We start from the raw sequence: 17,716 nt of genomic DNA on the forward strand, positions 1-17,716 counted from the left end.
GGTGCTGCCGTGTGTCCCTCCACCCTGCCTTCAGTGCAGTTAGGGACATTGTGCTGACTCACAGATAATGAACTTTGTTCTCTAATAGAGGCAAGGCCAGGCAAGTGCTTTACATACAGTGTTAAAAAAAAAAAATACAGCAAGAGGAGGAATAGTAAACAGATCAAAACATTAAAATAAAAATGACAAGAATAGATATATAGATAAACATTTAATAAGATGTCAGGCCTGTTTTAGGAGGGATTCCAACCCCGGCCCCCACCCAACCCACCGGAGCTCCAGTCATGCCGCCCGAGGGCGATTCCTGGCAAAAGCATACAGAAGCTGCAATACATCCAGAACAGCGCTGTCAGGATCCTGATGAGAGTCCGCAAATACGAGCACATAACCCCCATTCTACACTCACTACACTGGCTCCCTGTCTCATTCAGAGTTGACTACAACGTCCTTCTTCTCACCCACAAATGCATCAACGCACACGCACCTCCCTATCTACAAGAACTCATCACTCCACAAACCTCCACCCGCACCCTCAGGTCTTCAAACAGTTTGCTCCTCCAGGTCGCCAATACCAGGCTCCGCACCATGGGGGACCGAGCCTTCTGATCGGCTGCGCCGCGCCTGTGGAACAGCCTTCCTAGCCAGTTAAGGGCAGTACAGAGCCTGGACTCTTTTAAGAGAGGCCTAAAAAACGTTTTATTCAAAAAGGCCTTTGACTGCTGAACCTGTGTTCATTGTTGTGGTTTATGTTTTTAACTTATTATGTTTTTAGGTTGTTTTGTTTTTAACTTATTATGTTTTTATGGTTGTTGTTTTGTTCTCTCTGTAGCACTCTGAGATTATTTTTGAATGAACATAAGGTTCAGAGATAGGAAATGTTAGGATATTTATACTAGCATAGCATAGAGTACAGCACAGTGTTTTATTTGTATAGTATAGTATAGTGGATAGTGTATATAGCCTTTATTTATGTAAACCAGCTCTTTTTCCCTTCTTGTTTTTAGTAAAAAAAATAGGCTACATATTGTGCCTGTGCAAAAAAATACCACATTCCATTTGGGGGCAGTGGTAGCCTAGAGGTTAGAGAGGCCGGCTAGCAATCGGAAGGTGGCTGGTTTGATCCTGCCTCAGGAGGGAGCTGCATGTGCCCTTGAGCAAGGCACTTAACCTCTAAATTGCTCCAGGGGCGCCGACTATGGCTGACCCTGTGCCTAGAGCAAAAAAATACTGATATATTGACTGACAAGTTGATTGCGTGGCAATTAAAAAACATTCTTCACATTCTCATATCGTTACACATCGGTCACTCAAATGCTCAAAAACAGGGAGATTAAACCTGACACTGAAAAACAGGAGAATACTGCTGACTGCATTTCCAGAGAGTCCTTCACTAGCTCTGGATAGAGAGAGAGTGCTTTAGTTTAGGGCTGGGCGTTATCGTCTGAATATCATATCACAGTATTTTCCACATTCTACATTGGAGCGGAATTTTGGGTTTCTTAATCGTTAAAGTTCTAGGCTGAATCTGTGTCACGAGTATGCATGACTCAGTGCATAGCGCTTGTCATAGCGCATACTGCATAGCTCATTTAATTTAATTTGTATAGTGTTCAACTCTACTCAGGTGTTCAACTCTACTCAGGTGTTCAACTCTACTCAGGTGTTCAGCTCTACCCAGATGTTCAGGTGCAGCGTACCTTCTTGATGGTGGCCAGGTGTTGTCTCTCTGTGTCCGTCCTCCTCTTCAGCTCCTAGCACCAGGGGAGCCCCCCCTCCCAAATTTCGTTGTATGGTACCTGTACTATATAAATGACAATAAAGACCATTCATTCATTCATTCAATACAAGTAAAATGCATTATTATTATTATTATTATTTGCAGAGCTGCAGGTAAGCTCTCTCACAGGGAGAGAACGCACAAAGTCGCAGTGTGCCGAATATTAATGGATAAGCATTAACAGCTGTCTAACACAACTCATAACCATTGACAATTACTAGAACATTTTAATAACGAGACAAACGTCTGTGTCCTTGCCCCACCCACTTGTGTGAGTCCCTTCCTCTTTGTTATTCTCAACGTCGTAGACAGAAGGTAGGGAGGTAGGTAGGTAGGAAGAAGGTGTTTTGGTCAAACCCAAAAGGACAGCGGAAGATCTTTAGTTGTTGTCACCACATCCTGAGGTGTGATGATGACGGCGTTGGAGCACATCTTCTGTTTAGGATGGATGGACATGAGCAGCTTTCTGTTGTTTCTCTGTGTTTTCCTGTTCTTCGCCAACACGTGGAAGAACAGACGGCCGAAGAGCTTCCCCCCTGGTCCCTGGTCCCTACCCCTCATAGGAGACCTGCATCACATCGATCAGAGCCGCATGCACCTGCAGTTCACCCAGGTCAGTTCATCAGACTGCAATAATGTATTTATACAATTAATATACAATATTAATGTATAGATAATAATGTATAGATAATAATATATAGATATGAATGTATAAATAATAATATATAGATATTAATGTATAAATAATAATGTATAAATAATAATGTATAGATAATAATGTATAAATAATAATGTATAGATAATAATGTCTAGATAATAATGTATAAATAATAATGTATAAATAATAATGTATAGATATTAATGTATAGATAATAATGTATAAATAATAATGTATAGATATTAATGTATAGATAATAATGTATAGATAATAATGTATGGATATTAATGTATAGATAATAATGTATAGATAATAATGTATAAATAATAATGTATAGATAATAATGTATAGATAATAATGTATAGATATTAATGTATAGATAATAATGTATAAATATTAATGTATAGATAATAATGTATAGATAATAACATATAGATATGAATGTATAGATAATAATATAGAGATAATAATGTATAAATAATAATGTATAGATAATCATGTATAGATAATAATGTATAAATAATAATGTATAAATAATAATGTATAGATATTAATGTATAGATAATAATGTATAAATAATAATGTATAGATATTAATGTATAGATAATAATGTATAGATAATAATGTATAGATATTAATGTATAGATAATAATGTATAGATAATAATGTATAGATAATAATGTATAAATAATAATGCATAGATAATAATGTATAGATAATAATGTATAGATATTAATGTATAGATAATAATGTATAAATATTAATGTATAGATAATAATGTATAAATAATAATGTATAGATAATAATGTATAAATAATAATGTATAGATAATAATGTATAACCGCAAGCGACATTTAAGGACGCAAGGGTTAACCTCAAATATGGTACACATCTTTGTTATGGCACTATCACACAGGTCACTAGATGGAGACACAATACTCTATATTGTGCATGCAATGTTCTGCCAGTGAATTTGTAGATTCAGAGATTCATGGTTATATAACTAGATTATAGTAATTGTTTAACCATATAATCAAGGATGTGTACATCTATGACAGGATAAGGAGCAAACTTGGAAAATGTATTTTATGAAGAAGCCCTGTTATTTCTGTAGGACATAAAAAGACTGCAGTTTTATTTTCTATTTTATTTAGGAGTAAATGGCTGCCATGCTTTTTGTCAAATAGGCTAGATAAAACAGATACTACTAAATTATCTAGGCTATATTCTAAAACACATTAAAAAGAACAAGGCCTGCATAAATTAAAGGCTAGTCCATAAAATTGAGTTTTCAGAAGAGATTTAAAAGATTATTTTGCTAACCTAATATCCTCAACGTCAATGAGGTAGGCTAAGCATACAGGCTCTAACATGCTATGCTGAACTAGTGAATCATCCTTCAACATTCCTTTGTTGTCATACATCATATTGCTACAGTATGAGTGAAGAAAACATTACCGAGGGCAAATGCCCTTAAGCTTGTTTATCAACAAACAGCTGATTGACAACAGTTCAGTTCATTGGTCAGGTTAAAAAACCTATCTACCATATTGCTTTCCTCGTTTCCTTGTTCAGCTCTGTGCAGAGGAGTGTGTAGAGTAAGGGTTACCCAACTTCAAACTATTGAGATTCACCCAATGTCTCTTTGTTTTGTCGCGCCACACATGTTTCTCCTAGTTTGCTGAAAAATATGGGAACATCTTCAGCCTTCAAATCTTTGGTGAAAGGATCGTCGTTGTTAATGGGCACAAGCTGGTGAGAGAAATCTTGGTGCGACAAGGGGAGAACTTTGTAGACCGACCATCAATACCTATATTTGAAGACATTGCAGGAAACAAAGGTAACTTCAGTTGTTCTTTCGTTACTAAAATAGTGTTTATTCACAGTAAGTGAATATGAATGTATTAAATCCTTTGACCTGCCAAAGGGATTGAATGGGAGTAGAATATACAGTAATAACTTGATGGAATGAAACAAATGAAACACAACCATGTTGTCATTGACCAGTGTGTCATTTTAACAATGACATGACAATCTCAATAAACCGAGGTGGCGTCCTTCCCTTGTCTCTTCTCTTCTCCATCTGCACAGTCCAGCTCTTCCAGCTCTCTCTCTTTCATGCAGACCAGGTCAGCAGATAAGGAGAGGAAGTCTTGTCAGATGTTTTTGAGATGCACCCATGATTTCTATTTGATTTAACCTTTATTTATCCGGGTTAGTGTCATTGAGATGACGTCGCTCTTTCAAGAGAGACCTGGTCCAAGACAGCAGCCAAGAAGAACAATAAAACAAATGATAACATTTACCACCACCCCAATTGTTTTCATATAATGATTATTTTCCATTGTTTACTGCAGGTCTGGTATTTTCCAATGGCTCCCAGTGGAAGCATCAGAGGCGATTTGCTCTGTCCACTCTGAGGAACTTTGGTCTGGGCAAGAGGAGTCTAGAACCCTCCGTCCAGCAGGAGTGTCAGTTTCTGAACGAAGCCATCGCCAACTATCAAGGTATTCTGCGCCCCAACTACCCAAGAGCATTGAGTGAAGCTTTATTTGCTCTCCTTTTAATAACAAAAAGGGCTTTTGCACACCTGGATTCTCTATTCGACAGGAGCGTAGGAAAAGAAACTATCTAGGACGTTGGTTGGAATGACCCAGTAAGACTGTAATTACAGAGCATGATGATTATGTAGCTGATGGAGGTGATCAGCATTGGGCAGCGACATCACCGACCTGAGACTGTGAAGTAGTGTCACCCTCTCCCAACCAGTGGCTAGGTTTTGATAGGGTAATGCTTACGATGCTCCTACCCGTTACCCAATGACACACCCATTACACACCCCTTAATCGTCCCTTACACTTGGCCCACTGTAGCAATGTTTTCTCCTCACATTGTTAAATTGATTGATTGATTGATAGATTGATTGATTATACCGTCCATCCTATGACTGCACATAACAGGTGAGCCCTTCGCACCCCAGTTACTGGTGAACAACGCTGTCTCTAACATCATCTGCTGCCTGGTGTTTGGGGATCGCTATGACTACGGTGATAAGCATTTCCAGTCCCTCCTGCAGGACATTAACGAGTTGGGGGCACAGGAGATGGGGGCACAGGTGAGACTCACATTAGTTGAACGCAGTGATACTCAACCCTGCTCCCCAGACCCGTCACCAGGGCCCAGTCTTAGGGTGGGCCAATGAACTGCATGGGGGGGCACAATTATTATTAACTATTTTATATAATCCAATATGCTATGGTATTCGTCATGCAACACTGACATGCATAGTAGGTTGCAGAGGCTAAATTGGACACGTAGCCTACCGATGAAGACTAGACCTAAAATTATCAGAATGCAGCAAATAACATAACAATAAACACAGGCGAAGCTGGTTTATTACAAGGCCTTGTCGACCCGAGTAGGCCTAAGCTAAAATTATTTGAATGCAAGTTACTTTATAGCGTGGAGAGGCCAAGTTGTGCATTACAATGCGCACAGGTCAATAATTGGCACCAACCCGGCACACGTACAAGAACAAGAATTAAATAAATGCCAGGGATAGCCTACGTAACAAAAATTAGGAGACTGGCACGCAATCAGTGCACTTCCAAAAGGGATACAGTATGACCGACCGATCGTGTGATCATCACATTAAAACCACCCATCTACAGCAAATAGGATCAGCCAGATCCTCATCATTGAACACGTTATACACAAAGCCCATTAAATATAGCATAACCGTGCAAACAGCTCATCTCTCCAGTTGAAAAAGCTGTCGAGAATACAACTAGCAAAACATCACCACGGCGTGTGCTCACACGGACACACACACACACACACACACACACACACCCGGCTCAGAAAAGAAGGAGGAGGCGTTTTTCAGTGCTGAATCTCCTCATCAGTAAGTCCTTCCACTCATCCTTGAACTTGTGGGTGAGGTCCTTTTCGAAGGCAAGCTGAATCAGTTGAGCCTTGCGCTTGTGCAACATGCTGCGCCGATGCTCAGAGAAAACATTTTTAAGTGTTGAAAAAGAGTTTTCACAAGTCGCGGTAGACGCTCCCAAAGTTAGGGCGAGTGTATAAGCTTGGATGACAGTTGGCATGGCCTGGAGTGCTGAGTGGAATGTATACTGAGAATATTGGCTATTGTCCATTGTCCATCTTTGGGGGGAAACGAGGTGTCCTCCATCTTCTTTACCAGGAACCCACCACGAGCCACAGCATATTCAGATTCAACCACTTCAGTTCGAGCTAATCTTAGGAGAGGAGTGACCTTCGATGGATCCATGAAATCCTCGGCCTCTGGGTTTAAAGCAGCCAGCGCACCAATGAGCTTGCAGCTGCGCTCTCCAAAACGCGCATCCATCTCTCCTTGCACAGCATCAATAACACTGTAAAACACTCCCAGGAACTCTGTCTTTTCGCCAGTGTCCCTCTGTGACTGTCCAACCGTTCCTTCAACTACAAATGCACCAAAGCTCTTGTTAATTGTGCGTCTTCTCTTAGTTGGACAGCTGGGACCAGCCTCGTCAGTGGCTGAGGCTGGAGGAGAGCAGAGGTCCCAGAGCGCAGTAAACTCATCCTCTGTGCGCAGTGATTTTATGCATTCAGATGCACTGTTCACAAGAGTAACCGCAGTGAACAGGTCCATGTTCTCGCTTTGTAGCAGTCTGTTTGGTGGCTCGAAAAGTAACAAAACTTTCATCGGGGGGCTAGCAAGGCTAGTAGTAGCCCTAGCCCTAACAGTTGGGCTAGTAGGACTTACCTCACTAGTGGTAGCCGTCGGGGTGCTAGTGTCAGGCTGCCCACAGTCGCTAATGCTGGTGCTACGTATGTCCATCGGGGTTGGGTGCAGCTGCACCTTTCGAGGATTTACCGGTAATCCACTTTCTTATATCCATCTCTATTCAAAAAGCTTTATCCATCAAAAAGCGCAGATTTCACTCAACTGCTCAGTGCTCGCCTCACACAACTGAAATGGCGAGAGCAGCAGCGTGCGTAACGTGCAACTTTCAACTTTCAACTTTCAAATGATTGGTTGTCACTAGAATCCCGTCCAACAAAATGAAAAACACACTATTGTTTCTCAATTTTAATGTCTTCATTTAACATAAAATATGATTTTTTTTTTTTTTTTTTTTTTTAAATTTTTTTTAATATCTGGCTGCCAGTTGGGGGGGCACCAGCACGTCTGTGGGGGGGCCTGGCCCCCTGAGGCCCGCCCATAGTGACGGGCCTGCTGCTCCTGGAGAATCTCATAGGGCTTTCACACCGGCAAGGAACCGTTCCGGTTTGTGTTCGCGAACCAAGTCTGGAACCGGCCGGAGCGTTCAGACCGAAAATAAATTGGTTCAGAGCCTGAAAAGTTGGTTCGCAGCGGGAACCAGAAAATAGTGGTTCTCAAGAGGGAACCAAAACATAGAACAGTCACGTCGTCAGTGGGTGTGTCATATTCTAGGCTGCAAAGACCAGCAAGAAGGAAGGAGACAAAATCTAATCTAATCTAAATCTAATCATTAGTGATCCAAAAAATTATTAAAAGTTTCATCATTCTCTCTATCTTCCTCACATGCTCAGCAAACACACATGCACACGCAAACGCGAACTTCGTAAGCTGGAAACTTTGTTTCTATTCCAGTAATGGAGCAGCTGGTTAGTAAGAGAACTTGTAGAAAGTGTCTTTTGTTTAATAGAAAATAGTTTTTATTTCAGATACTGTAGTGGAAGATGTTATCCTCATTTCCATCTAGTTGTGACATTTTTGTTTAACCCACCCCTTCGTCACCCAGCATTGATGACGTGGATGGTTCTGGTTACAGTGGTATGAACGCGGGCTGGTTCTCCAGACAGAACCGAGGTTCCAGAACGCGAGCAGGAACGGGAACGGTTCCTTGGCGGTGTGAAAGCCCTATCACACCGGCAAAGAACCGTGCCGGTTCGCGTTCGCGTTCGGAAACCTCCGAACGTTGGCGCTGTCTGGCGAACGAGCCCACGTGCGCCGGCAGCGGTATGAACGCGGGCTCGTTCGCCAGACAGCGCCAACGTTCGGAGGTTTCCGAACGCGAACCGGCACGGTTCTTTGCCGGTGTGAAAGCCCTATCAGTGGGTCCAGGTTTTTGGCCCAGCCTAGCCCTGTCACAACTGATTGAAATAACTGACTGGTCATCATGACTTTGATCAGTTAAATAACTGACTGGTCATCATGACTTTGATCAGTTAAATAACTTACTGGTCATCATGACTTTGATCAGTTAAATAACTGACTGGTCATCATGACTTTGATCAGTTAAATAACTGACTGGTCATCATGACTTTGATCAGTTAAATAACTGACTGGTCATCATGACTTTGATCAGTTAAATAACTGACTGGTCATCATGACTTTGATCAGTTAAATAACTGACTGGTCATCATGACTTTGATCAGTTAAATAACTGACTGGTCATCATGACTTTGATCAGTTAAATAACTTACTGGTCATCATGACTTTGATCAGTTAAATAACTTACTGGTCATCATGACTTTGATCAGTTAAATAACTGACTACATCTCCGGTGAATTCACCCCGGAGGAGTTCGCTGCTGCCCTCCAGCATCTAAAGCCAGGGAAAGCTCCGGGGCCTGATTCCATCTGCCCGGAGCTTATTCTCCATGCCGCACCCGCCTTGAAGTCCTGGCTGAGAGCGTTCCTCACTTCCTGTTTGCGCCAACTCAAGATCCCCAAAATCTGGCGAAGAGCCCTAGTTGTTGCGATCCCTAAACCGAATAAGCCTGAAGGGGACCCTAAGAGTTACCGTCCCATCTCTCTGTTATGCATCCCCTTCAAGATCCTCGAGCGTCTCATCTACGCCCGCATCGAACCAATTGTCGACCCGCTGCTCCCACGTGAGCAGGCCGGGTTCCGACGCGGGAGGTCGACCGTAGATCAAGTCACCCTTATGACTCAAGACATCGAGGATTGCTTTTCGGCAAAAAAGAAGGCCGGGGCCGTCTTTATAGACCTGACGGCTGCCTACGATACCGTATGGCATCAAGGCCTCTCCTGCAAGCTGCTCCGCCTGCTGCCGGACAGGCACATGGTCAGAATGATCATGGAGCTCATCCGTAACCGCAGCTTTACCCTCACCACCGGTCGCGGACAGCTAAGCAGGCTTCGACGCCTTAAGAACGGCGTCCCTCAGGGATCGGTCCTGGCCCCCCTCCTCTATAATATCTACACCTATGACCTGCCCAACACACTCTCGCGGAAGTACGCCTACGCAGACGACCTCGCAGTGGTGTACTCTGCTGGAAATTGGCAGTCTGTGGAGGGGATTCTGAGCCAGGACATGCAGACACTAGTGGCATACTTCCGGAAATGGAGATTGAAGCTTAGCGAGGCAAAGACGGTGTCGGCTGCCTTCCACCTTAACAACAGGGAGGCTAAACGTGAGCTTAGAGTACACCTAGATGGAACTCCCCTGCCATGTTCCGCTGAGCCAATCTATCTCGGCGTGACATTGGACAGGACGCTCACGTTTCGCCGACACCTCGAGTCACTGCGCAAGAAGTTAACAGCTCGTGTGGCGTTGATGAGGCGATTGGTTGGCTCGGGCTGGGGCGCCGGCGCAAGGACCTTGCGCACGGCAGCCCTAGCCCTCGTTTATTCAACTAGTGAATACTGTACCCCAGTATGGTGTCGCAGTGCCCACACCCGCCTCATCGACTCGCCTATAAACGAAGCCTTGCGCATTGTGACAGGATGCCTGCGTCCTACCCCCGTGGACAACCTTCCCATCCTAGCAGGCATCCAGCCCGCAGGCCTCCGCCGCATGGGAGCCACAGCACGTCTCGCCTGCCGGGCCGTTGAGCTTAATAACCATCTGCTCCATGATAGGCTCACTATAACAGCGGAGCCCTCCCGGCGTCTCAAGTCGAGACACCCATTTGTGCCTGCCGCACAGGATCTCAGGCAGCAATGCAGAGATCTCATCATCAGTGCGGCAGGATGGGCGGATTATATGTGGCGCGCGGAGTGGGAGGCTAACACCTCCAAACTCCGCGACCACATCCCAGTCGCCGGCGCTGAGCCCCTCGGGATGGACTTGCCACGGCTATCCTGGGTGAGGCTCAATCGTCTCCGGACCGGTGTCGGGCGTTTCCGCTCATCAATGCACAGATGGGGCTTGGCCCCAAATGCGTCGTGCGAGTGTGGCGCAGAGGACCAAACCGCAGACCATATTATCCTGGATTGCCCGGTGTACCACCCACCCAACGGGATGCATGGTCTGTCGGTATTAGATGACGAGACGATGACGTGGCTTCTGGAGGGGTGTCCAGAAATATAGCCCGGGTGAGCCCCTCAACCAGGTCTCGGGGTGGTAAAAGGGTAGCCCCTCGGCCCCGAGCCTGGTGGAGTGGAGAGGAAAAACAACTACCCATACGCCGAAGAAGAAGAAGTTAAATAACTGACTGGTCATCATGACTTTGATCAGTTGAATCAAGTGTGTCGCTGCTGAGCTGGTTCAAAATCACGATGTTGCTTTGCCTTATCCGGTCTGTGAAGCGTGAATACTAAATAGGTGTAGAAGATGATGGCTTGAAGTAATAATAATACGGTAATAATAATAATAATAATAATAAGGTAATCATAATAATAATAACAATAATAATAATAATAATACATTAGACATTAGACATATATAGCCATTTTCTAGACACTCAAAGACGCTTTACAAACTAAAAAGATTGAATAGTAAAATAATTAAAAAAAAAATATAGGGTTCTAATACATTTTTGGATTACAAAATCTAAATCTAAGTGTCTTTGTAGGACAAAGTAGAACTTGTCCAAGTAGAACCAAGCATAGCCGTACAGGGCTCTCACAGACCATGAACATCCATTAAATGTTTTTTATTTAATGTGTGAATTTGAGAAAAAATAAATGAGACCCCGATAGTTTTTAGAAAATGGTTGTTGAAAGTGCTTGAATCAGCAGTTGAGTATTTTGTGCAAATGGCTGACGGTCTGTAGATCTACAACCTGTGTCCCTGGCTGATGGTCTGTAGATCTACAACCTGTGTCCCTGGCTGGTGGTCTGTAGATCTACAACCTGTGTCCCTGGCTGACGGTTTGTAGATCTACAACCTGTGTCCCTGGTTGACGGTTTGTAGATCTACAACCTGTGTCCCTGGTTGACGGTTTGTAGATCTACAACCTGTGTCCCTGGTTGACGGTTTGTAGATCTACAACCTGTGTCCCTGGTTGATGGTCTGTAGATCTACAACATGTGTCCCTGGCTGATGGTCTGTAGATCTACAACATGTGTCCCTGGCTGATGGTCTGTAGATCTACAACATGTGTCCCTGGCTGATGGTCTGTAGATCTACACAACCTGTGTCCCTGGCTGATGGTCTGTAGATCTACAACATGTGTCCCTGGCTGATGGTCTGTAGATCTAAAACATGTGTCCCTGGCTGATGGTCTGTAGATCTACAACATGTGTCCCTGGCTGATGGTCTGTAGATCTACAACCTGTGTCCCTGGTTGACGGTTTGTAGATCTACAACCTGTGTCGCTGGCTGATGGTCTGTAGATCTACAACATGTGACCCTGGCTGATGGTCTGTAGATCTACAACATGTGTCCCTGGCTGATGGTCTGTAGATCTACAACCTGTGTCCCTGGCTGATGGTCTGTAGATCTACAACATGTGTCCCTGGCTGATGGTCTGTAGATCTACAACATGTGTCCCTGGCTGATGGTCTGTAGATCTACAACATGTGTCCCTGGCTGATGGTCTGTAGATCTACAACATGTGTCCCTGGCTGATGGTCTGTAGATCTAAAGCATGTGTCCCTGGCTGATGGTCTGTAGATCTACAACATGTGTCCCTGGCTGATAGTCTGTAGATCTACAACCTGTGTCCCTGGCTGATGGTCTGTAGATCTACAACCTGTGTCCCTGGCTGGTGGTCTGTAGATCTACAACAGGTGTCCCTGGCTGGTGGTCTGTAGATCTACAACCTGTGTCCCTGGCTGATAGTCTGTAGATCTACAATCTGTGTCCCTGGCTGGTGGTCTGTAGATCTACAACATGTGTCCCTGGCTGATGCGGCGCCTTCCTGGGCCACACAGAAGGATCTTCACTCTGGTGGACAGGCTCCTCTCCTTCGTCAAGGCCAGGATCAGAGAACACAGAGAAGACCACGACCCCTCAGCACCCAGAGACTACATCGACTGCTTCCTCGCTGAGATGCCAAAGGTACTGTCCTGTGTGTGTGTGTGTGCGTGCGAGTGTATGTGTTTCTCTGTGTGTTTGATAGTGTTGATACATGTATAATGTTTAATGTATAATGTATAATGATATATATAATTTAATGTATAATGATAATGTTGATACATGATAATGTTGGTACATGCACGCAAATAATCTTATGTGCGGTATATAATGATGCCTGATGTTTTTGTAATACTGTTTCCAACATTTGATTGGTGAAAGGATACACAGACAAAATGATGCTATGGATAAGGAGCAGACAGAATGATGCTATGGATAAGGAGCAGACAGAATGATGCTATGGATAAGGAGCAGACAGAATGATGCTATGGATAAGGAGCAGACAGAATGATGCTATGGATAAGGAGCAGACAGAATGATGCTATGGATAAGGAGCAGACAGAATGATGCTATGGATAAGGAGCAGACAGAATGATGCTATGGATAAGGAGCAGACAGAATGATGCTATGGATAAGGAGCAGACAGAATGATGCTATGGATAAGGAGCAGACAGAATGATGCTATGGATAAGGAGCAGACAGAATGATGCTATGGATAAGGAGCAGACAGAATGATGCTATGGATAAGGAGAAGACAGAATGATGCTATGGATAAGGAGACAGATGGTTGTTTTGTTTTTGTGTTTTTGTGTTTTCTCCTCAGTGTGAGGATGATCCTGAGTCTGGGTTTGATGAGGAGAACCTGTCTTTCTGCGCCGTGGACCTGCTTATTGCTGGGACTGAGACCACTGCCACCACTCTACAGTGGGGCATGCTCTATATGATCAGTTACCCTCACATACAAGGTGTGTGTGTGTGTGTGTGTGTGTGTGTGTGTGTGTGTGTGTGTGTGTGTGTGTGTGTGTGCGTGCGCGCGCGCGCATCAGAGACACCAACACACACACAAACATTCCTTGTTCCCTGTGTGTGTAGAGAGGGTCCAGGCAGAGATTGAAGCGGTAGTTGGGTCGGCAAGACAACCATCTGTGACTGACAGGGAGAACATGCCCTACACTGACGCGGTCATCCACGAGATCCAGAGGATGGGCAACATCCTACCCCTCAACGTGGCACACATGGCCAGCAAGGACACCATGCTGGGGAAATACACTATCCCAAAGGTGTCTGTCTGTCTGTGTGTCTCTTTCTGTCTGTCTGTCTGTCTGTGTGTCTGTCTGACTGTATGTCTGTCTTTCTGTCTGTCTCTTTCTGTCTGTCTCTGTCTGTCTGTCTGTCTGTCTTTGGTTTCCCCACCAGGGCACCATGATTCTGGTCAAATGAATTCACTAAACTTTAAATGTAGAAATGGAATCCTGTAGTGCCGAGAGACGGGAGTTGTAGGCAGGGTATTAAATGACAAAGCTCAATGTTTAATGAAGGACATGAACGATTGTCAACAACACACTCAAGCACTAAGTAGAACTGAATAAACAACTCGGGTACCACGCACTTAACTGTCCGTGCGGAACAATACTCCCAACCCATAGTTCCGTGGGTGAATTATGTCAACCCACCACAATCCTCTGATTGTTTGATTGATCAGTTGGTCTGCAAGGCAAGGCAAGGCAAGGCACGTTTATTTGTATAGCACATTTCATACAACAGGGGAAATCCAAAGTGCTTTACATACATTATTTAAAAATACAGCAAGAGAAAATAAAAATTACAATGAATAAAAGCAAATATAAGAAGTAAATAGATAAAACATTTAAAAAGACAATAGTTAATGGAAAAAAGACATTGATAGAAGTGTTTGTGTGTCATAACTGGTGCAAAACATGTTTTTAGCTTAGATTTAAATATTTTAAGGGTTTGGGCCTGTTTGATTTCTTCAGGGAGTTTGTTCCAGGAGCATGCAGCAGCGTGACTGAAAGCTGCTGCACCGTGTTTTGTTTTTACTCTTGGAATTATTAGCTGATTAGTCTCAGCTGACCTTAGGGACCTTGCGGGAATATAGGGTGGGAGGAGATCTGATATGTATGTTGGTCCAAGACCATTTTGTGATTTGTATGTAATTAGGAGGATTTTGAATTCAATTCTCTGAGAGACTGGTAGCCAGTGCAGGGATCTCAGGATTGGTGTAATGTGTTAAAATGTCTTTGTTTTTGTTAGGACCCTAGCAGAGGCGTTTTGGATGAGCTGCAATTTACGAACAGCTCCTTTAGATAGGCCTGTTAGTAGACCATTACAATAATCAAGTCCACTCGAAACAAATGCATGGATGAGTTTTTCAAGGTCTTGCTTGGACATGAAACCTCTCATTCTTGTTATGTTTTTCAGGTGATAGTAGGCTGATTTAGTTATCAAGTTTATGTGGTATAAACATAAAGATCTGACTGATGGCGTGTGTGTGTGTGTGTGTGTGTGTGTGTGTGTGTGTGTGTGTGTGTGTCCATCCGTCTATCCTCAGGGCACCTTGGTCATGGCTACCCTGAGCTCAGTGCTGTTTGATGAGACTGAGTGGGAGACGCCTCACGTCTTCAACCCTCAACACTTCCTGGACCAGGAAGACAAGTTCAGGAAACGGGAGGCTTTCCTTCCCTTCTCAGCCGGTAAGCTCAATTCTGTAATGGTTTCAACTAGGGCTGCACCGAAGGTTCGGCCACCGAATGTATTCGGCCGAATAATAGCAAAAAAAGCACATTCGGTATTTGGCCGAATGTGTGAAAAGATTGAATGTTTACTGCCGAATAGTAGCAGGGTTTTTCCTGCATAATTATGAGGCGGCCGTCTTCGTCATTTTTCAGTTTTTTTCAGATTATACATTGAAATCTGACACAAGTTGAAGAAGTCATGGATATTTGAATGTTGATACCCTCCAAATGACCATTTTGAGAAAACCAGGCTCAAAGTCTTCACAGAGTTTTTTCACAGAGGTAATGGGTGGGAACAATAGCTGGTTAACTCCACCCTAACCACACCCTCAAGACAACCACACCCTCAAGACAACCACTCCCCCATTACACTACCTGTCATTATCTACCTGTCATCTGTCAGTGGGGTTGTCAGCTAACCCTCTGGAAACAAAATTGCAGGGCTGACATGTTTAAATTGTTAAATAATAATAATAATAATTCAAGATTCATGATTTTGCCATGTGTGCCAAAAGTTTATTACATTCCATTACAAGTACAAGAGAAAATTCATGGCAATAGAAAAAGTTAGGCAAGATACAATTGAGCAATAATAATTATTATTAATTAATAATTAATATTTAATAATTAATAAATAATAAATAATAAATAATAAAAACAATAATAGAATGGTAAAAAATAATAATGTTGTGTCTGTGTGTATGCATTCATCATTATAGTCCATAAAGCATCTAGTGGGACTTGGTGTAGTTCCTTCCCATCCCATCTGCGCATCAAAGCTGTAATACAAAAAGAAGACAGTACATTTAAAATGATTGCCCACTGTTACCAACACACCACTTTTACGAAATATTACTATGTTCATAAAATAGAATTGCTTATACAATGACAATGACAAATACCTGAAGTGCTGGTGACTCACATCAAGGTGTCATCGGTCCGAACCTCTCACCTCATCATTCTGTAACACAAATTTCAGGTCAGAGGTGTGGACACTTCTCTCGTGTAGGTTTTCCATAGACTCTCAGTGTACTGTACTTGTACTGTAAGAAGTAGGCTAGTGAAATAATTTCAATCCACAGTATTATTCTACAGCAAATCTACATATCAATGAATTAATCATTATTTTTGATTCCACACACCGTTACCGTTCATTACAAAAGCATTTACTTTTTCTCTAATCTATCTCTAACAAAGCTAGCTAGCTAACAAGCTAAAACTTGTTTGGCTAGCTGGTACACACAAACACACTAAAATGGTGCATGAAACATATTACAGTATGTTGCATGTTTAGTAGGTCTGCAACAAATGTATTTATTCATTATGTTTTATCTTTGACAACCTATTTCTTCCTCCCACCATCTCCTATTAGTTTTGTAGAGGGGTGGCATAATTGTGGTGAGCAGTTTCAGTGGTTTGATAACTGATGCTACCAAAGGCTAGCTACCTTACTCACAAAACAACAAATAACTGTTTGGCTATCCTAAGTAAACAACACAAAATCCTAGTAAACAACACATGTAACTCACTAAAACTTGCCCAAAAACACAGCAGAAGGTCTGTCTGCAGACGACTGTCCCATGAATAGTGAACTGATGTGGAGATCAATGTCTGAAATTCTGTTGTCATCGTCAGATTCGGAGTTCGGAGTTCCCGTTCGGAGTTTTCATTATGTATGGTCCAATATTAAGGAGTTCATTAATTGCCCACTGTCTATATTTCTGAGAGAGCTTCAGCATCCATCTTGTAAACCTGTCAACAAACAGGTCCACACGCACATGGCTACTGACATACAGCTGGGGTGGGTGTGGCTACACACACTGCCACACTAATACCCCCCACTCGACTTTGCTAGCTAAATGTAGGTATTTAGTGAATGTAAAACTATTGGTTATGATATCGAGTGGGTTCATTTTGTCTTCCTATGCCAAAAAACGGCAAAACACATTTTTTCACAACAACACTTGTTTGGCTCGATTGCGAGGTTTCACAATTGCCGACATGACGACCTTTTAATGAAACAGTGTCACAAATGTTTCCTTAAATCCGGCTTCGGCTTTGGCCAATCCATTTTAATTCGGTGCATCCCTAGTTTCAACCATGAAAAAACACACCAGTTTCCCATATTGAGAGAGTGTGTGTGTGTGTGTGTGTGTGTGTGTGTGTGTGTGTGTGTGTGTGTGTGTGTGTGTCCTCAGGTAAGCGTGTGTGTCTGGGGGAGCAGCTGGCCAGGATGGAGCTGTTTCTCTTCTTCACCTCCCTCCTCCAGAGGTTCTCCTTCTCTCCTCCCCAGGGGGAGAAACCCAGCCTGGAGTTCAAGCTGGGATCTATTCTCTGTCCCAAGCCCTACCGCCTATGTGCCCTACCACGCTAAACTGGACAAGCCACTCACCGTCCCAAGCCTTACCGCAAGTTCATTCACAACAGTA

The 17,716-nt window shown here is 43.2% G+C and overlaps 1 protein-coding gene across 1 annotated transcript; it reads left to right on the forward strand.

The window, feature by feature from the left end:
* Positions 1-2,189: 2,189 nt before the first annotated feature.
* On the forward strand, positions 2,190-17,661 carry LOC308162381 (cytochrome P450 2J2-like; the record flags this gene model as incomplete). The annotated part of the gene is made up of 9 exons (XM_080536538.1): positions 2,190-2,390; positions 4,113-4,275; positions 4,793-4,942; positions 5,396-5,550; positions 12,502-12,678; positions 13,358-13,499; positions 13,627-13,814; positions 15,104-15,245; positions 17,486-17,661. 9 exons carry the CDS (start codon positions 2,190-2,192, stop codon positions 17,659-17,661), a joined length of 1,494 nt encoding a protein of 497 aa, XP_080392664.1.
* Between the last annotated feature and the right edge of the window lie 55 nt (positions 17,662-17,716).

The sequence above is a fragment of the Nansenia antarctica genome (assembly GCF_963989245.1).
Source record: "Nansenia antarctica genome assembly, chromosome: 7".
Classification (NCBI taxonomy): Eukaryota; Metazoa; Chordata; class Actinopteri; order Argentiniformes; family Microstomatidae; genus Nansenia; species Nansenia antarctica.